The 21,698-nt window shown below is 40.5% G+C and overlaps 1 protein-coding gene across 9 annotated transcripts in view; it reads left to right on the top strand.

Annotated features, from left to right (window-relative positions):
• LOC100301649 (calcium-activated potassium channel subunit alpha-1) overlaps positions 1-21,698 on the top strand; it is a 208,472-nt gene that overhangs the window by 170,680 nt on the left and 16,094 nt on the right. For 4 of the 9 annotated variants that reach the window (XM_021581125.2, XM_021581136.2, XM_021581139.2 and 1 more), the window contains 5 exons: positions 6,718-6,811; positions 15,702-15,825; positions 16,377-16,601; positions 16,977-17,169; positions 18,322-18,438. In XM_021581125.2, coding sequence (XP_021436800.1) covers positions 6,718-6,811; positions 15,702-15,825; positions 16,377-16,601; positions 16,977-17,169; positions 18,322-18,438 — 753 coding nt within the window. Of the gene's footprint in view, positions 1-1,135; positions 1,169-6,717; positions 6,812-15,701; positions 15,826-16,376; positions 16,602-16,976; positions 17,170-18,321; positions 18,439-18,809; positions 18,906-21,698 lie in introns of all 9 variants that reach the window. The other 5 variants (XM_021581131.2, XM_021581123.2, XM_021581142.2 and 2 more) reach the window with 3 other exon arrangements.

The raw sequence follows: 21,698 nt of genomic DNA, 5'->3' as shown, positions 1-21,698 counted from the left end.
TAGTTACATCTCTGGGGCTATCCTCTCCCCTCCAGCTGCATCATGTCTTCCAGGGCTGTTGTGGATGTGACCAGTTGACTAGCGGTAGTCTGGCTGCATGGATAAGATAGCAGAGAATACTCCAGAGTCGCTGTCTACACGGTGTGCGGCATGCTGAGGGCAGGGACTTACGCGGGCTGACATGGAAATTATGTTTGCATTTTCTTTTTTTTTTTGAGTGCTACCGGTTGTCATGAAACTCAGGGTGACAGTTCCTAACCACTAGGCAACCCAGAGCACCCTTGCTCCCCCTCTCTCCTCCTTTCTCTCTCCTTTCCTCTCCCTCACTTCCTTTCTCCCCATCTCTCTCTCTCCTCCCCCAGGGCCCCCTCTCTCTCTCCCTTCCTCTCCCTCTCTTCTCTCCCTCTTTCCCCATTTCTCGGTCCCTCTCGCCCCCCCCCCTCGCTGGGGGACAGATGCTAGTCTCTTAGTCCTGTGCCGGCCGATCGCAGGCGACAGATGCCAGGACCAGCATGCTCCCTGGTTGAACATGTCCTGTCACAGTCCTGCCTTTAGCCCAAAGCCTGACCTTTATATTGTACTATACAGGAATGGGGATTCAATGCGTAAGGTACTTATGAACATGTACTTTCTCTGGGTCCAAAAGCCGAATCACTGACTCACAGAAAGTAACTTCCATGCATCCAGATGTTCCCAGGCAATCCTGTGGAACCGGGGATATCCCTACCGGGGAGTAGGGAAAACCTTTCCTTTGTAAATGTAGACCATTCTGCTATAGGCCTCTGTCATCAATGTATGCTGTACTGTATATGCAGTAACTACATTTACGTTGCGCTGTAACAATACGGTTTATCATTTTAAGTTAACCATTCATCATTTCAGCTTGCTGACGGCATCACCGCAAATCATTGAAACATTCTTATTTTTCTTCATATTTTTTTTCTATTTTCCATTGCTTTGTCTATATGGTCTTCAAGGCACACCACAGTTCAGTGGTGTCTTAAAGAGATTCAACCCAACAGCGGCTTTCTAACCAACATTGTATCCTTCAGTTTTAACCTGTATTATTATCCTATATAATTTGCTCTCATTGCAACAACCCTGTAACCTCTCATTGTATCTGCATTTTTCTCAGCAAAAAATAACTATAACGGATATATCAAATCAAGTAAGTTTTGATTTCAATTTATGTTTTTATTTGTTTCTTAAGTCATTAATCCCAGTCCCCTGCCCATTCCCTGCCGCCATCCTTCTGACTGTGTCTACCTCATATTTTCCTGTTTGCTCGTCAGTAGGGTTGGGGTCAATTCCATTTCAATTAATTTAATTAATTCAGGAAGTACACTTAAATTACAATTCCAGTTTTCCTCCATTGTTATTTTTCTAATGGGAGAACAATTGGAATTGGAATTCTTCTTCTTTTTTTTTTCTTTTTTATTTACTTCCTGGATTGACTGCATTAAATAAAAATAAAAATGTGTTCTTAACTACTTGCTTAGTCAAATAAAGGTAAAAAAAAAAGAAAATAAAATATATATCTTTTTTTTTTTACCTCAACCCTGCTTGTCAGCCACTCCTGTGTTTCACTGCTCAATAATCCCACATCCTCAACCACTGACGTTAATAAAGCGACTATGTAGTATGTCCTTCTGGACTGGGTTGTGTATCTTTGGGAGGGGGGCTTGTGTCTGTCTGATGTTGCCCTGTGATAAAAACATTGCTGTACAGTAAGCCTAACATGGTACATGAGGCAAATTAACTTTGACATTTTATTGTATCACTTTATTTATTGATTTAAAAATATTTATTTGTGGAAAGTACAGACCGATACCTGTTTTTCAGTTTTATATTCCAATACTATATGTTTCATGAAGTATTTGTTGTAATTTGAGCAGTAGATGGTGCTACGGCTCTAAGGTATCTCTGGAGTTCACTGGACTGTAGAGTATAGCACTCTAGTTCTCAGATAACACTTATGTCTGGAGAATTTCAAGAGCGCTTGGAAATAGCTATTGGATCAATTGTTTTCATTGGGGGGGGGGGGGGGGGGGGGGGGGAGTTGACAATGAGAACATATAATCTTCTACATTATTTAGGAGGGGTATAGTGCAGTGAGAAAATATTACTATAGTCCATCTACAGAGTTGAGGGCCCTAGACAATGAATTATACATACACTAGATGACTGATAGGGGGTGCTGTGTTGAAACCACTGTGCCTCCATCTTTCCAGTCCCCCACCATTGTTAAACATTTTTAGGAAGCTATAGAAATGTTATTTTGGAAGCTATAGCTATAGCTTCCTAAAAATGTTTAACAGTGGTGGGGGACTGGAAAGATGGAGGCACAGTGGTTTCAACACAGCACCCCCTATCAGTCATCTAGTGTATGTATAATTCATTGTCTAGGGCCCTCAACTCTGTAGATGGTCTATAGTAATATTTTCTCACTGCACTATACCCCTCCTAAATAATGTAGAAGATTATGTGTTCTCATTGTCAATGACTATATTCATCTTTGCCAAGTGAATTATATTAGACAGCTTAATGCGTACTTTCAATTATGTTTTGTGAGCTAATTTATTTTATTTTATCCTTTTCCTTAAAGTATAATTTTGAGGTTACTAATATTACTCTCCCCACTACAACAACACAAATATTTAAATACATGTACATCCTTGAAACATTTAATTAAAATACTGTAGAATTACATTAATGTCCTATGGAGGACTGCTCCTACTGGGTAGTGCCAATACCGACTGGTGTCTTCAAAGGCTCTCAATGGCCAATACATGGAATCAGCAATCCAGGGCAAATATTTTACAGTGCATTCGGAAAGTATTCTGACCCCTTGACTTTTTCCACATTTTGTTACGTTACATCCTTATCCTGAAATGTATTAAACATCCTCACCAATCTAAACACAATACCCCATAATTACAAAGCAAAAACAGGTTTTTAGAAGTGTTTGCAAATTTATTACAAATAAAAAACAGATACCATACTTACATAAGTATTCAGCCTTTCAGAATGCACTGAACATCATTGGTCCTAGATAGCCAGCCCATCTGCCACAATGTGTTGTCCCTGCTGTAAAGCTGTGTGGGTTTGACGTGGGACAGATGAATGCAGGAGGTTTGGGGCTGGGACGGTAATGTATTAGACAGCTGACCAGTTAAATAATCATCTCTACACCCTGGCTTCACTGGCTTCTGTTCCCAGCTAGCTTTGGGCGAGGTGGAAATATCTTCCTCCTGATGGTATTGTTAGATTTGAGTCATATTTAGAATTTTTGTCTATTTTAAACACTAGGAAATTAGATAAGTAAATAAACAAATAAACAGCTTTGATTAGGGATTAAAATAGTTGATTTATTAGATTTATTGTGATAAACTACGTTTAGTTCTTCCTCATTCAGCATTATGCTATTTTTCCTTTTTAGACACTGATTGTAAATGTCCGTTGTCATTCCGTTGTTCTTATCGTACAACAATCCAAGTAACACCTGAAAGCCCTGCTTAATTAATTCATGTTTATTATGAATATCAAAGTAAATGTCATATCTAACATTTCATTTTAAGAGTCTACTGGTTAAGTGGTGTTTAATAACAATGAGATCCTTAATTATTTAACTGTTAGTATTCTTGTGCCATATCCCATACTTAAAATAATAATGAATGACACGACTGTGAACAACAACAAAAAAATCCACTGATATCCAACCCATTATTAAAGAAATTTAAAATCAACCCCATAGTTACTCATTTGAGGACAAACTACATTTCATAAACTGTGATTATTGTTATTTGCTAATTTTCATTATTTTCTATTTGGCAGTTAAAGACAACACCCTTATCAAAAGGTCAACCTATCAGAACAAATCTATTAAATTGAACCACAACTCCACGGCCAACGCGACCCACCATAAAGTAGCAACGCCCCACAGTGGAGTAGTACTGCCTGGCTCTGGGTCCGGCTCTGGGTCAGTTCCTCTAGTCAACAACCGTAAAGGAAGCCTGCAGCCTTCCAGGGGGCCCTCAGTGCTGAGGCGTAGCCTCCTGGGTTCCAGAGAGCTGGTCGAGGTGGCGAGGGGACCAGGTGGACCAGGGGGGCTGGCAGCAGAGGAGGCCAGCAGGCTCCTGAGGGCACGCAGCCTGCCAGTGAAATACAGATACCAGCCCAGTCACTCTAGTAATGCCACCCTGCTCAATATGAGACACTGTACATGTAAGAAGCCCTCTCACATAGAACCACAGCATGGTGTGGCTAGCTAGGCAACAGTAACTAGGCCCCTGCTCACCACTACTAGATAACAACACACAGGTGCATGTGTTTGAGACCGAGGCTGGGGTTGAATGAAGAGATTGCAAGCCCCCTCGTGTTGCCCTTCCTTGCGGCACGGTGTGGCTAGGCTAGCTAGGCTCGGCTCAACAATACTAGCTAGCATCATAACGCATGTGTTTGTGAGTGAGGCTGTTGCTAGGCTCTAGTGGAGGGGTTGCAAGCCCCCTTTGCGTTTCGCCTCTGTGCGGCACGGTGTGGCTAGGCTAGCTAGGCCCTGCACAACAGCTAACGTCACAACACATGTGTTTGTGACTGAAGCTAAGGCTGCTGTACTGCTGGGGTGGAGTGGAGTGGTTGCATGTGTAGCATTCCTTACTAATGACCCAGTGTGTGCAGCTGTCAGCTGGGAGCTATTAAATATTGAACCAACTGACTGAGGAAGATGTGAACAAACGACCAGCCATCTCCAGCAGTGTGTATGTGTGTCTGTGTGTGGGTGAACAACATCCCACTCTGCTGAAAGCCCCTTACTTACAGTGCTTCGTCCCTGTTTCCATTATGCTGTCGTAGGTAGACATGCCAGCAGCGTTGCAATTGAACGTGTAGCCCAACTTCAAAGGACCATGATATTTGAGATGTTATTCATTTGAATGTAGGAGTTACATTCTAGATTCCTTTGTAAAGGAAGGTCAGGTTGAAACACGTTGTGTCATGTTGACAGTCTGAAACACCATTTAAAACCACTTAGCTGCTTCTCCTGGTTTTGTCTGTGTGTGTCCCAAACGACACCCTATTCCCTAGTGCACTACTATGGGCCCTGGTCAAAAGTAGTGCACTATATAGGGAATAAGGTGCCATTTGGGATATTATCCTGGTTTTGTATATCTAACTCGTTATAACTCAACATGGCTGCTAACATGGCTAGTTGTGTGTTAAAGATAAGTGAATAGAAACACTAACATGCAATGAGAGGATTTTAGTAACAGTCTTAGTTAGAAGCTTGCTGTTTTTCTTCAATTTTATTTTCACTCAACAGCTGTTTTTTCTTTCTTTTTTTGTGTATAAATGTGATATCAGCTAAATTAATTTCTACTCGAGGGTGAAACTTGTAATTTATTTTTCCGCAAAGAGAAGAGCCTGGGTCAGTGCATGTAGTTTCACGTAGTGTTAAAAGACAATGTCCAAGGGGAAGCTGAGCTGTGGATAAATCATACTGGCACTCAGACAAACCTAATTACACGAGCCAAGGGCATCGCAGTCAATGTCGTCAGGCCCCGAGACAAGAGGAAACTAAAGACCAGCCACCTCAGATGCATTCAGACATTGGAACAAAGGGGCCATATTTCCGATGTCATCTCCGTGATATTTATGCGTTATTATCTTAATTAGATGAACGAACATTGTGAGTGATTTTCATAGCCGGCAGTAGAAGCATCTTAAGTGTTTCTAATATAATGAGTAGTCGCTAATAGGACATGGCCATATGGAATTTTAAATAATATTTGCCTATACTGGGTTAATGCATGTGTTACAGTCAGTCACACCCTCTTAGTGATACTAGGGGCTTGATTCAATCCGTATTGCAGAAGTTCAGCACTATAACACGATTGATTTCCGATTAAGCGGACATATGCAATGTTTACTGTGAATGCAGTCTCCGCTAACTCGGGAACATTGCCTTTAAATTTATATAACGCTATGGATTGAATCGAGCCCTAGCTAATTCTATGGGTTGATTCCATACTGCATTTTTAAACTACAATGATTCAGAAATGGTTTGCTTTATGAGGATAATTACAATTTGTATATTTCTAAAGAATGTGAACAAGAAATACATGTAGAAACGTTTGACAAGGAAAAGAGAAGGTATCATTTGTAATTGCCCTTCTAGTGTGGGCTTGGTTTTTATGGGGATTCTTGTACAGTACTGTATTGTACCATTTTTGTCATATAATATTCTATGCACAGTATGAAAGCTACAGTAAGAGCTCAAATGAGCACTTATCAACGTTTTACAGTAAGTCTGTTTTACAGAAATGACATTTTACAGTAAGTCAGTTTTACAGTAAGTCAGTGATACATTATTTCAGCAGCATGATGGGGATGGCACTACAGCATGTTGGATCATTATGTTCACACACACGGACAATGTGCACCTGCATTTTGGACTGATGTCAAACATGTCAGGTTGTACTTGCATACCATGTGCCCTCCTGTCTTTTCCTTACCCCACCTCACCCTTTCCTCACTCCTTTCTCACCTCCTGGTCTCCCATTTCTTATTCTAACCTCTCTCTTTGGGATCTTCTCTGACTTTTGAACTGATTGTGTTGTCTTGGTGTTGTTACTTACAGTACATACAGTAAATGTAGGATTTACTATAAGTGTTTTTACTCAGCCATTCCTTTGTTCCTCACACTCTTGTCTGTGCTTGCAGTCGAAGAGGAGCAGTATTCGACACTGTCGCCTAAAAAGAAACAACGTAATGGAGACACAAGGAACTCACCCAACGGTTCACCAAAAATGATGAGGTAGGACAACAGCTTCAAGAGAGCACTATATATCAGTAATATTATTTTCCATTTCTTTAACCTAACAACTGTGATGATAAGTGTTGCATGGAATTAGACATAGAAAAAGAAGGGACAGAACTCTAACGCCGAAGCATTTTTACTCTGTCAGTTCATCAGCGGTAAATGACACATAGAGCTTCAATAGTTATTTAATGAGAGGGACAGACGGACCGACCATGATAATCTGTTTGAGAAATACTCTCGTTTTAAGGCCTCAACTGTCACCCTCCTAGTCCCATCCACATGTACTGGAGTCTTTAAACAGCAGTGACACTAATGACATCACCAACCAATCAGAGAGGCTCCTGTGGTTCTATCGCCTGGGGCTACTCCTCTATTGTAGCGATCCCTTTGAGTTCTATTTTTGGTTCATAAGGCCACGAGTGATGTGCACCATCACCATCCAAACTGAAAATCAAATGCTACCTTGCTTTTATCTTGTCCCATGGAATTAAATGAGTGTTTATTGATTTTGACGGGTGATAGGGACTGTTATTCAACACATGAGGCCATTAGAGGGAATAGAAGAATCCTTATCATTAAATAGGAAAGGTAATAGATGGACCAGGTCAGAGAGAAGTCACACAGCAGTGTATGGAACAACTCCAAACCTCTCTGTATAAAACATGATGTAATTATACTTTATATTACTACTCTATATACTTGTGTAAAAGTAAGTTGAATTGAAGGTACTTCCGAGCAAGTTATAATAGTACTACACTTTACAGTTACCCACAAACATTTGTTCACCCTCTTACATGAGGAAATGACCTTTGTGCAGAAAACTAAGGAGTGTCCCTGTTTGTCACATCATTTACACATGCTTTTTTTGATCTGTTTGACTGGACATTTTTCTTAGCAGGCATTTGACCTCTTTTGATTTGCTTCAAAGTGGTGTCAGAGCTTTACAGTATCACTTTAGGAGGTTTCCCTGGCTCCTGGGAAGGTAGTTGAAGACCTGGTGATCTGTAATGTTACTCAGACTAAGGCCTTTTCATGTTATAGCCCTTAGCTAAATGGACGCTAACGCACCAGACTCACATCAAAGTGTGTAATGTACAGTGTTTATTTTGTATACAGCAGCACTGTGTGTCTAAGCCAATTTCCCCCTTCGGGGACGTTGAAGTTTATCCTATCGTATCCTCCTCCTCTGTTGGTCATGTTACTACTGCTGGATATACAGGTAGATCTGATCTTTCATATATGAACTACTTAAGAGCTACATGGTGCATCGCCTGGCTGTATGCGCTGTGGAGAGGAGGGGATTGTTTGGGTTAGCCTCAGGGATACTTTATTTCTACAAGCGGAGAAAAAAAAACATCTGGTTATGTATACTATATCAAATGTGTTTTCTACAGGACCTGGGGGCCCCACGGCCTCTGTAAATAAGTAATGATCAACAGATTGGCTGTGGGTTTTTGAAAAGCATGCCTTTGTCAGTTTGTATGATGGGGGGAGCATTTTCAAAGCCATCGCCTGCTTTCATTGCCTGCTGGAGTGGAGCGGGACAGAGTGTTCACCCACAGCTAGGAGCTGCTGTAGCTACATTACTCTTACTAAAGGGAATGCTGGAAGAGGAAATTTGACACAAATAAAATGCCCAGCTTCTAGCAGAGTTTCTTCTCAGTTGAGCTGTCAACTCCTATGCTCTAGAATTCATTGATTTTATATGCTACTGATGTATTATCTTTCATGTTGAATGTGAATCTAAATTAATCCATCACTGTGATAGGCTTACAAGCTAGGCAGAAGAAATATTACTAATTAGAATGTAAAAATGAAACCACCCCAAACTTTTCTTGGTTCACGGGTGGATCTGAAACCTATGGCATTCATAAAGATTTCGACTCTGCTAAATCTACACAGTGTAAATAATTTAACCCATAGCCTACAGTATGTGTTGATGAAAGCAATCAGCTGTGGAGATACTAGGAGATATAGGATGCATCTCAAATGGAACCCTATTTTCTAAGTACAAAGTACCCTTCATTTTGGTCAAAAGTAACACACTATGTAGGGAATATGGTGCCATTTGGGACGCAATCATGGTGATATAGTCATCTCCTGATGATGGCAGAGAGAGAATGTGACATGTCACTGAGGTAACAAGTCACACCTCACCTCCTCTTCCACTATCCTCCTTGACGATTTCCTCCTCGCTGAAATTAACACCATTTCCATACCTCTTGATGGGCCATGAGACACATCTAATTGTGGAAAGTCACAAAGCATTTGCTTATACCCGTCTGCACCGTGACACCCATGTCATGTTGGGTACATCGCGGCTGAGGTGAGTGGCGGTGTAGGCTAGTGACAGGCAGCCAGGACGTCATGGTTGGCAGTGTTTGCTTCCCAAATGGCACCTTATTCCCTACATAGTGCACTACTAATGATCAGAGCCTCATGGGCCCTGGTCAAAAGTAACGCACTATATATAGGGAATAGAGTTCCATTTGGAACGCACACAGTGTGCCTGTGAGACTGTGAGAGATAGCTATCTTGGCAGACAGTCTCTGCCTCAATCACCAGTCATGGCGGGGGAGTGGAGATTGAAGTGACAGGCCTCCACTGAGTGAGTGGTGAAACATGCAGCTCGTAATTAAATATTTAGCTGGGTGTAAAAGCACTAAATGCTTACACTCTTATTAGCACCTGTTCTGGTCTTCCTTTCAACTTCCTACAGATTATTAAAAACACAACATGCAAGTCAGGTCGTCATTGTAAATAAGAATTTGTTCTTAATTGACCTGCCTGGTAAAATAAAAAAATGTATAAGGTAAATTGATAATGTTAGATCAGCCCAGCCAAAATGTACATATGAAGGAGCTAATGGTTTATACTTTGAACAAGAGGTATATCCACATGTAGGCAACTACTGAGAATAAATTATAAAACAAATTGAGATAACCAATTGCTAATAGAAGTGGTTGTTTCTGATGATCAGCCATTGTGAGAACTTGGCATATTTCATAAATGTTATTCTCTTAAAATGATCTGTTCAACATACACTACATGACCAAAAGTATGTGGACACCTGCTCGTCGAACATCTCATTCCAAAATTCTTGACATTAATATTGACATTAATATGGAGTTGGTCCTCACTGTACTGACACCTCTTACACTGAGATGCAGTGCCTTAGACCGCTGCGCCACTCTGATTCTTCAAAGTAGCCACCCTTTGCCTTGATGATAGCTTTGCACACTCTTGGCATTCTCTCAACTACCTTCACCTGGAATGCTTTTCAGTCTTGAAGGAGTTCCCACATATGCTGAGCACTTGTTGGCTGCTTTTCCTTCATCCTGCAGTCCAACTCATCCCAAACCATCTCAATTGGGCTGAGGTCGGATGCAGCACTCCATCACTATCCTTCTTGGTCAAATAGCCCTTACACAGCCTGGAGGTGTGTTGGGTCATTGTCATGTTGAAAAACAAATGATAATCCCACTAAACGCAAACCAGATGGGATGGCGTATCACTGCAGAATCCTTTGGTAGCCATGCTGGTTAAGTGTGCCTTGAATTATAAATACACGGCGGTTGGAACCAAAAATCCCAAATTTTGACAGATTTCCACCGGTCTAATGTCCATTGCTCGTGTTTCTTGGCCCAAGCAGGTCTCTTCTTATTATTGGTGTCCTTTATGAGTTGTTTCTTCTTTGCAATTCGACCAGGAAGGCCTGATTCACGCAGTCTCCTCTGAACAGTTGTTGTTGAGATGTGTCTGTTACATGAGCTCTGTGAAGCATTCATTTGGGCTTCAATTTCTGAGGCTGTTAACTCTTTATATATTTCTTTTTTTACCTCTTTCTCTCCCCAATTTCTTGGTATCCAATTGGTAGTTACAGTCTTGTCCCATCACTGAAAGTCCTGTACGGACTCAGGTGAGGCGAATGTCGAGAGCTGTGTGTCCTCCGAAACACAACCCAGCCAAGACGCACTGCTTCTTGACACAATGCCCGCTTAACCCGGAAGCCAGCCGCGCCACCGTGTTGAAGGAAACACCATTCACCTGGTGACCGTGTTAGCGCGCACTGCACCCGGCCCACCACAGGAGTCGCTAGTGCGCGAATGGACAAAATTGGGTCTCCCGGTCGTGGCCGGCTTCGACAGAGCCTGCCTGGACTGGAACCAGGATCTCTAGTGGCCTTAGACCACTGCACCACTCGGGAGGCCCTAGGCTGATAACTCTAATGAACTTATTCTCTGCAGCAGAGGTATCTCTGGGTCTTCCTTTCCTGTGGCAGTCCTCATGAGATCCAGTTTCATCATAGCACTTGATGGTTTTTGTGACTGCACTTGAAGTTCTTGAAATTTTCCGGATTAACTGACCTTCATGTCTTAAAGTAATGATGGACTGTCATTTGTCTTTGTTTATTTGAGCTGTTCTTGCCATAATATGGACCAAATAGAGCTAACTTCTGTATACCACCCCTACCTTGTTACAACACAACTGATTGGCTCAAATGCATTAAGAAGGAAAGAAATTCCACAAATTAACTTTTAACAAGGCACACCTGTTAAGTGAAATGCATTCTAGGTGACTATCTCATGGAGCTGGTTGAGAGAATGTCAAGAGTGTGCAAAGCTGTCATCAAGGCAAAGGCTGGCTACTTTGAAGAACACTTTTTTGGTTACTACATGATTCCATAAGTGTTATTTCATAGTTTATGTCTTCGCTATTATTCTTCAATGTATAAAATGGTTTAAATAAAGAAAAACCCTTGAATGAGTGGGTGTGTCCTAACTGTTTACTGGTACTGTATAGTGTTTCTTCACATATTTAAGTGTGGGTCGTGCACTACAATAAAACAACCACGATTTTTCTTCCACTAACCCTGTTTAAACACAACCTTTGTGTCTTTCACGTACAAATCTGGGTCTTTTTGAATTGTCGTTTTGAATTGAGTTCTCCTGACAGATTTCAGTTTGAGAAGTAGAAAGCATTTTAAAGGGGCAATCTGCAGTTGCTTCATCCATTTTTGGACTTGTAAATTAATGATATACACTGATTCTTGAAGATTATAATAAAATAAATGCCTCATGAGCTTAGTTGTCACACTCCATCACAACCCAAAATATAAGCTTGTTTTACGCCAATGTTTGTAAACAATGTACATTTAAATAAACACTATATATCCTCAAAATATTGTTCAAAGTATAATTTTGATATTATGGATGGTCTTTCCTTGCATCCATAGCTCTGTCCATGAATTTTAGTGGTTACATTTCTCTATCTCCATCCCTCAGCTTTTTACCAAAACAGAGACGGGAGTTTGCTTTGTTATTGGTTCAACTGCTGATTGCTGCTTTAAAGTAGACGTTTGCCAGCGTTATCCATCTACTTTCCTGAGAGAGAGGAACATTAAGGCTTTAGCCTTGGGTTAAACCCCCACAGGCAGACATTTTGGGTCTCCTGTCTGATGGAGCCTGAGGGATTGTACTTTCAGTTGACACCATCATGCATACTTAAAACCTTACTTAGGGTGGCATTCTTCTAATGTCCATACAGATCAAAGATACAGTGCTTTTAACTGATAAAATATATAAAGTATTTAAAAGGATGAAGACAGAGTATGTGCATATTTCAGAGGGTATTATCTTCAGGCAAATGTATTTGACTAATCCATGTTGTAACAAAAGCTAGGTACAATGTATGGAACTAAAAGTAGTTTTATTTTCATAGATTAACATGGTAACAGGCATGCTTATTTTTCTATGCCTGTAGCATTTAATGATAAGGCGTTATATCCTAAAACACAATTATTAATCCCATATAAAATGTGCTTTAACCCTCATACTACTGTTTGGCCTTCCCCCCCAACTTGTCTCCACAACCTGAATATTATAACTGTTTTCAAACGGACTGTATAGATCATATCTGTTTTAGCGTCAATGCATGCACAGTACAACCGCAGGTACGCTTGTTTGGAGAACGTTTAGTGGTCAGCGTAGGATACCATCAAGCTCAGATGCTCATAACCGCACTCACTAGAAATTGGTTTGTTCGGTCCTGACACACACACCGCTCAGATGCTAAAACATTAATGGTCTTCAGTTTGGAAAGCAAATATGATTGGGCAAATTGCTGAAATATTTAAAGTGTGGTCTGTTAAAGCTTTACCGTGAAGAGTGCAGCGTCAGAAGCTGTATGCTGTAAGGAAGCCGTAATTGGTTGTCCATGCTCATGCCAGTCAGAGGGTTTGTCCCAAATTGCACCCTATTCCCTTCGTATTGCACAACATTTGACCAAGGCCCATTTGTCCAGAGCCTCTTGGGCCTTGGTCAAAGGTAGTAGTGCACTACATAGGGAGTAGGGTGCAATTTGTGAGGCATCCAGAAGCAGTGTATTGCTGCCATCTCCTTCCTTCTTCCTCCTCACATTTGATGTCACTCACTCTGATGACCCTGCAGTTTGTTGGCGTCTCCACTGATCACTTCTGACAGGAATAAGCAGAAAAAAAGAGTGGAAAAAAATAAGAATAAAAAAAGCTTTGACTTCGACTTTGAGTAAAAGTGATTTGTTTGCTGATCCTCTAAAAGGTTTTTAATATCATATTGATGAGTGGGTTTTGAGGATGGAAACTGGAATTTTATGGCCAGTCCTGCTGATGGCTTATGTGAAAACCTGAAGGAGGTAAAGTGCTATATTGAGTGCAGGACACTTAACAATAGTGAAAGAGGGTGCGAACCAAAGGCACCCTTTCCCTATATAGTGCACTGCTTTTGACCAAGGCCCATAGTACTCTGGTCAAAAGTAGTTCACTACAGTATATAGGGACTAGGGTGCCATTTGTGACACAATACAGTGCCCTCACAAAGTATTCATATCCCTTGACTTATTCCACATTTTGTTGTGTTAAAGCCTGAATTCAAAATGGATGAAAATTTTTTTCCCTCACCCATCTACATACATATAATAGCCTATAATGACAAAGTTAAAACGTGTTTTTAGAATGTTTACACATTATTGAAAATGAACTAAAGAAATATCTAATTTACCTAAGTATTCACACTGTCACCTGTATTTTCTATGGTAGAGTAGATCAGGGCGTGACTAGGGGTTTTTGTTCTAGTTTATATTTTCTATGTGGGGTCCTAGGTTTGATTTTCTATGTTGGTGATTTGTATGATTCCCAATTAGAGGCAGCTGGTTACCGTTGTCTCTATTTGGGGATCATTCTTAAATAGCATTTTTTCCACCTGTGGGTTATGGGATATTGTTTATGTTAAGTTGCCTGTTAGCACTGCATTGTCGTCAAGGTTAGTTTATTCTTTATTGTTTTTTTTTTCTTCTAAGCTTCACTCTCTAATAAAATATGTGGAACTCTATGTATGCTGCGCCTTGGTCCGACCATCATTATTACGAACAACGTGACACACACTCCTGAGTCAATACATGTTAGAATCCCCTTTGACAGCGTTTACAGCTGTGAGTCTTTTATTAAACAAAAAACTCCCTAGTCCTTGCTGATGACAAGCATACCCATAACATGATGCAGCCACCACCAAGCTTGAAAATATGTGGAATGGTACTCAGTGATGTGTTGTATTTGCCCCAAACATAACACTTTGTATTCAGGACAGAAAGTTAATTTCTTTGACACATATTTTACTTTGGTGCCTTATTGCAAACAGGATGCGTGTTTTTGATCCATCCCCAGTTTTTTCCTATCACAGCAATTCAACTGTTTAAAAACCTCTTTGTGCTTGCGTCCCACCTGGCCAACATCCGGTGAAATTGCAGAGCGCAATATTAATTTGTAACATTAAACATTCATGAAAATACAAGTGTCTTACGTCATTTAAAAGCTTAACTTCTTGTTAATCCAGATTTCAGATTTCAAAATGGCTTTACGGCGAAAGCATACCATGCGATTATCTGAGGACAGCGCCCCGCATACAAAAGCATTACAAACATTTTCCAAACAAGAGGCGTCACGAAAGTCAGAAATAGTGATAAAATAAATCACTTACCTTTGAAGATCTTCCTCAGTTTGCAATCCCAAGTGTTCCAGCTATATAACGAATGGTCCTTTTGTTCGATAAAGTCCTTCTTTATATCCCAAAAAAGTCAGTTTAGTTGGTGCGCTTGGCTCAGTATCCACCAGTTTCCCTCGTTCAAAATGCATGCAAATGAATCCCAAAAGTTAGCAATGAACTTCGTCCAAACACGTCAAACAACATTTCTAATCAATCCTCAGGTACCCTAATATGTAATAAACAATACAATTTAAGATCTGTACCATGCTCAAAAAAATATTCAATGTCTGTGTTTTTTGTTTTTACCCATCTACGAATAGGTGCATTAGAAAACCTCCCTGCTCTTTGTGGTTGAATCTGTGTTTGAAATGCACTACTCGACAGATGTGTTGAGTACAGGGATGAGGTAGTCATTCAAAAATCATGTTAAACACTTTTATTCCACACAGAGTGAGTCCATACAATTTATTATGTGACTTGTTAAGCAAATGTTTACTCCTGAACTAGTAATTTTAGGCTTGCCATAACAAATGGGTTGAACCCTTGTTGACTCAAGACATTTCAGCTTTCCATTTTTTATTAAAAACATAATTCCCCTTTGACATTAGCTGAAATATAAACCAGATAGATTTGTCTCGCCAACTTTCAGGTTATACGACCGCATGTAAATAATGCTGAACAATTTATTGCCTTTCATCTTGATGTTCAAATATTGATCAGCGGCTGCCGACTACGCGCCAGTTCATTACATTTTAAAACGACACAACGACGACAAGCTTCCAATCCTCCCTGCAGGTCTATCTCTTATCCTTCCATTTCTCTCCTCCCTCTTCTCTCCTCCCTCCCTCCTTCTTTTGTTTGATTAGGCATGACCCTCTCCTCATGCCGGGGAATGAACAGATTGAGAACATGGACATGAACGTGAAGAAGTACGACTCCACAGGGATGTTCCACTGGTGCCAGTCCAAAGACATCGAGAAGGTCATCTTGGTGGGTACCTCACTCCCTCACGCGTCTCCATACTCCCTCCCGCTGAGGGGGTCATTCATCAGTGCTTGTGTCCCAAATGGCACCCTATTTCCTATATAGTGCACTACTTTTGACCTGAGATCTATGGGTTTTCTGTGGGTCCTGGTCAAAAGTAGTCAACTATAAAGGGAATAGGATGTTATTTGGAACGCAGCTGGTGACACAGTCCTCTCCCGCCACAGACGTGTTGTGTCACAAAAGGGCAGTTAAACACATTGTAATGAGGTGGTTGGCATGCCATTTGCTCCATGGGGGGGTCCTGTGTATAGGACATTTATTATACCAATATGCTGTATTAGAAATGGCAAATTACAATCTAATAGATACTATATTACAGTCAGTAGACAAATAATAATTTCAAGGGACACTTTGTTCAGAATAACTGGCATTGGTTAGTAATTTGCAGCCTGCAGGTATAATGCTTTATTACTTGTTATAAATAAGAGCCTTTCTAATGTCCTTTTATAAGGCTTGTATTATATTATGTCACTGGATTTTTTTCCCTGTCTCAGACCAGAAGTGAAGCTGCCATGACTGTCCTAAGCGGCCACGTGGTCGTCTGTATATTTGGAGACGCGAAGTCTGCTTTGGTGGGCCTAAGGAACCTTGTGATGCCTCTGAGAGCTAGCAACTTCCACTACCACGAGCTGAAACCCATCGTGTTTGTGGGTTCCCTGGAGTATCTGAAGAGGGAATGGGAGACCCTTCACAACTTCCCCAAAGTCTCCATCTTACCTGTGAGTAGAGCTAAATCACATTTTGAAAATTGATGTCAGTTTGTTTTCCTCCAGAAGAAAGACCAAAGGAATATGAGTTAATTGAGTTAAATAACTGAAACGGAGACTCAGCGATATGACGTGACCATTCACACTTTGTTTAATGTTATATAGCTGTATATACCTTTACATTTTGGCTTTGTTCAACTACATTGTAACAAATGACTGTGCTGCCAGTAATTTACTGTAAAAATTACAGGAAATGTTTTACAGTGTATAGAATAACTTTTTCACCTTTGTATCCCTCTCCTGTCACAGGGCACACCATCACATCTCTACTATTATCATTTATTATAGAATAACAATGTTTGTTCATCTTATATTCATATTTCACAGGGCACACCATTAAGCCGGGCCGATCTGAGGGCTGTCAATATCAACCTCTGTGACATGTGTGTCATCCTGTCGGCCAATCAGAACAATATTGACGACGCGTCACTGCAGGACAAGGAATGCATCCTGGCGTCACTCAACATCAAGTCCATGCAGTTTGACGACAGCATCGGGGTCTTGCAGGCTAACTCCCAAGGTAAGCAAGGGGAAGGAGTTGGCCTATCATAGTTCAGTGCTCTGCCCAGAGGAGACAGGCCCTGGCTCGACGAATATCCCTGATCTGGTGTGTTTGACAGAAAAGCCTGGTAATTCATGTTCTTCAATGACTAGTTAGCTACTGGTTGGTTTCTTCATAATGTAATTGGTGATAATCTGGCATTATCTTGGCATAATGCTTTACTTGAGAATGCAAAGTCAATTAAATGTGTATTTGTTTGTAGATTAAATGCAAATGAATACTAATTATTATTATTATTCATATGTAATCAATCTGACCATTTTTATATATTATTTTCTAGCAGATCATTTATCGATATTATATCAAACAATTCTCTTGTGAGAAGTGGCAGTGGAGTGAGATGGTCTTCAATAATGGCCTGCCACTCCCTGGCATTGAATGTCATGTAAATGAGACCTCTTGTCCTGAAAATAAATTTCTGTGCCCTTTGGTTGTGTCTCTAATACTTGTATGACCTAACGGTTTGCCGTAGTCAGCAGCAAGACACAGATGTCAAAACAAGGACCATGTATAATGCATACAGCATCACTGAATTAATGTGTTTACTTGTCAGTTTGAGGAAAGCAAGAGATGTCAAGTCAATCTCACATCACTTGTTTTATTATTTCGTGGCATTAATGGAAACAAAATGGGCCACATGTAACATTTGTTATGTTTTAGGGATGGATGGAGCGACCTCAAGAATATTGCACTCAACATTGTGTAATATTGTCTTACTACAAATTATTTGAATGTGACAAAGAATGGCTAAAACATATATAAATGTATTATAAATAAATAATGATTTGTTCCTTTCTACTGATATACCTTCCTCAGATAATAGATAAGTAAAGGGAAAGGGGGATACCTAGTTAGTTGCGCAGATGAATGCATTCAACCAAAATGTTTTTTACGCATTTAGCCCAACCCCGCTGAATCAGAGAGGTGCCTTAATCCACATCCACGCCATCGGTTTCGTGGAACAATGGGGTTAAATGCCTTGCTCAGGGGCAGAACAACAGTGCCACATAGCAAGAATGTGTTTTGTAGTAACCCACAATGTACGCATTTATAGAGCCTTTAAATATATGTCGTAGGCAGTCATTAACGTCTATATATCTTTCCATGCAGGTTTCACTCCTCCAGGCATGGACAGGTCCTCTCCTGAAAACAGTCCACTTCATGGGGGGTTGGTCCGACAGGCTTCCATCACAACAGGAGCCAACATCCCCATCATCACTGAACTAGGTATGTCAGCAGGTCTGAATGAAATGTCACTTTGACAAACTCTTTTAGGAGGGTGAAATGTGTGATAAGGAAATGTTCATGTAATTATATTAATATTTTTTATTAATGATTGACGAAAAAGCACCAAAGTGAATTGCCTCATTGAGAATATGAAACATTTTCTAATCTATAGTAAGAATGTTTCAGGTTTTGACGATGACAACCAACCAAAACCAAACAGAACATAATTCCTCAGTCAATTGCTGCTCTCTAACCTTCTGAAGATGATTTTCATGTTTTTAACCATTCGTGACTAATACATTCATCTAATCTTAATAACCTCTTGAACATGCTTCATCACGTAACTATTTCTCCCTAACACTTGTCTGTAGCACCATTATCAAAAACAGCAGGCAAAGTCCTGCCTGTGGTTTCATTCAGTCAGGATAAAAGCAGTGGGATCAACATACAAATAATAACAGAGCTGGGTAAGAAGCTACTGCCTCAGTGTTGCTCTACAGCCGCCTCCTCCTCGTCCTCCATCAAGCTGCCTTTTGATTTCTCGTGCTGCCTGGCCCAAGAGGCTGTGGTTGCTTCCCAAATGGCACAATATTACTTATGTAGTGCATTACTTTTGACCAGGGCCCTGTGCCTTGGTCAAAAGTAGTGGACTATGTAGGGAACAGGGTGACATTTGGGACGTAGCCCTAGTCTCGTTCATTCCCATGGTATCACTTTGAGCACATTGTACTATGTTACTCTGGGTTCTTTTGTTGCAATTGACTGTGTTGGCCTATTTTTTTCTTCCTTTCTTCATGCGTCTGTTCTTTTCTTTCTCTTTTCTGAGAATCACAAGGACCTTTCATCCCAATACAAGTCCTTGTGGCTGTTTCCAAAGTAGCATCTTAGTTCTTCATAGATCATATCCTCTGGCCAATGACCTCCTTCCTTTCATCTGACACGTCAAATCTGACTGACGTTTATTTTCGCACCCAGCTGGAAATGTCTGATAGAAGTAACACTTCTGAAACAAAACTCAACATCAATACTTTCTTTTTTAAAAGCCTTGTGCTTTTTGTGGTCAAAGGCATGTTTAAAAAAAATGGACATAGTTTTGGGCAGTGAAAAGTATGTAACAAGACTTTTTAAATGAATACCCTGAACAAAAATATAAACGCAGCATGGTAAATGTTGGTCGCATGTTTCATGACTTGAAATAAAAGATCCCAGAAATGTTCCATAGGCACAAAAAGCTTATTTCTTTCAAATGTTGTGCACAAATTTGTTTGCATCCCTGTCAGTGAGCATTTTTTCTTTGCCAAGATAATCCATCCACCTGACGGGTGTGGCATATCAAGAACCTGATTAAACAGCATGATCATTACTCAGGTGCACCTTGTACTGGGGACAATAAAAGGCCTCTCAAAAATGTGTAGTTTTGACACAACACAGTGCCACATATGTCTCAAGTTTTGAGGGAGCATGCAATTGTCATGCTGACTGCGGGAATGTCCACCAGAGCTGTTGCTAGAGAATTGAATGTTCATTTATCTACCATAAGCTGCCTCCAACGTCGTTTTAGAGAATTGGCAGTACTTCCATCCGGCCTCACAACTGCAGACCACGTTTATGGCATCAGTTTGAAGCAGTTTGCTGATGTCCACATTGTGAACAAAGTGCCCCATGGTAGCGGTGGGGTTATGGTATGGGCAGGCATATGCTACAGACAACGAACCCAATTGTATTTCATGGATGGCAATTTGAATGCACAAAAATACAGTGCAGAAATCCTGAGGCCCATTTTTTTTAAGGTATCTGTGACCAACAGATGCATATCTGTATTCCAAGTCATGAAATCCATATATTAGGTCCAAATGAATGAATTTAAATTGACTGATAACCTCATATGAACTGTAACTCAGTAAAATCAATGATATTGTTGTATGCTGCGTTTATATTTTTGTTCAGTGTAGATATAGCTGGAACTATTAGCTATATTTACAAGACAAAACTATATCTTATCCGTGTTGTTAATACTATATATTTAATCTCTTGAGGATTGTTTGCGTTGAATTTCAGAGCTTGAGTCTTTAAATATGCATAAAGCCATGAGTGCATGAATGGCCTGGATATGGGTTGTAAGAGCTGACCCCAAATCCAACCAGAGACCATACTCACAGATTCAATATACACTGAGTTTACAAAATATTAGGAACACCTGCTTTTTCCATGACCAGGTGAAAGCTATGATGTAATTTGTTAAATCCACAGTGTAGATGAAGGGGAGGAGACAGGATAAACCTTTCTTGCAGTCAAATGACCAAAGCGCCACCTAGTGGCATCATGGGTGGAATGTTATTACTATTTTTCATAATTAATAAACATTTATTGATTTTTACACCAAAAATCCAGTGTTTCTATGTCAAACGGTTTTGTTATATTTCAGTCTTCTGTAATGTACATTGGGGGCGTGCTGCAGAGATGGTTGTCCTTCTGGAAGGTTCTCCCATCCCCACAGAGGAACTCTAGTGCTCGGTCAGAGTGACCACCAGGTTCTTGGTCACCTCCATGACGAAGGCCCTTCTCCCCCGATTGCTCAGTTTGGCCGGACGGCCAGCTCTAGGAAGAGTCTTGCTGGTTCCAAACTTCTTCCATTTAAGAATGATGGAGGCCACTGTGTTCTTGTGGACCTTCATTGCTGCAGACATTTTTTGGTACCCTTCCCCAGATCTGTGCCTCGACACAATCCTGTCTCCGAGCTCTACGGACAATTCCTTCGACCTCATGGCTCGGTTTCTGCTCTGACATGCACTGTCAACTGTGGAACCTTATATAGACAGGTGTGTTCCTTTCCATGATGTTCCATCATGTCCAATAAACTGAATTTTCCACAGGTGGACTTGTAGAAACATCTCAAGGATGATCAATGGAAACAGGATGCACCTGAGCTCAATTTCGAGATCTGCATACTTATGTAAATAAGGTTGTTTTTTTGCAAACATTTTTTAAAGCCTGTTTTCACTTTGTCTTTATGGGGTATTGTGTGTAGAGTCAAGAGGATTTTTTATTTTATTTAATCCATTTTGTTTAAGACTACCAATAATTTTTTGACCCTGATTTAGCCCACTGCAATAAAAAGTTAAAGAAGGATTTTTAAGCCTTGGGACAATTGAGACATGGATTGTGTTTGTGTGACATTCAGAGGTTGAATCGACAAGAAAAAAAAGATTTAGGTGCCTTTGAACGGTGTATAGTAGAAGGTGCCAGGTGCACTGGTTTGA

This window comes from Oncorhynchus mykiss, chromosome 23 (assembly GCF_013265735.2).
Source record: "Oncorhynchus mykiss isolate Arlee chromosome 23, USDA_OmykA_1.1, whole genome shotgun sequence".
NCBI lineage: Eukaryota > Metazoa > Chordata > Actinopteri > Salmoniformes > Salmonidae > Oncorhynchus > Oncorhynchus mykiss.
Note: the sequence above shows the minus strand (reverse complement) of the source record. Positions and strands in the feature narration are given on the sequence as shown.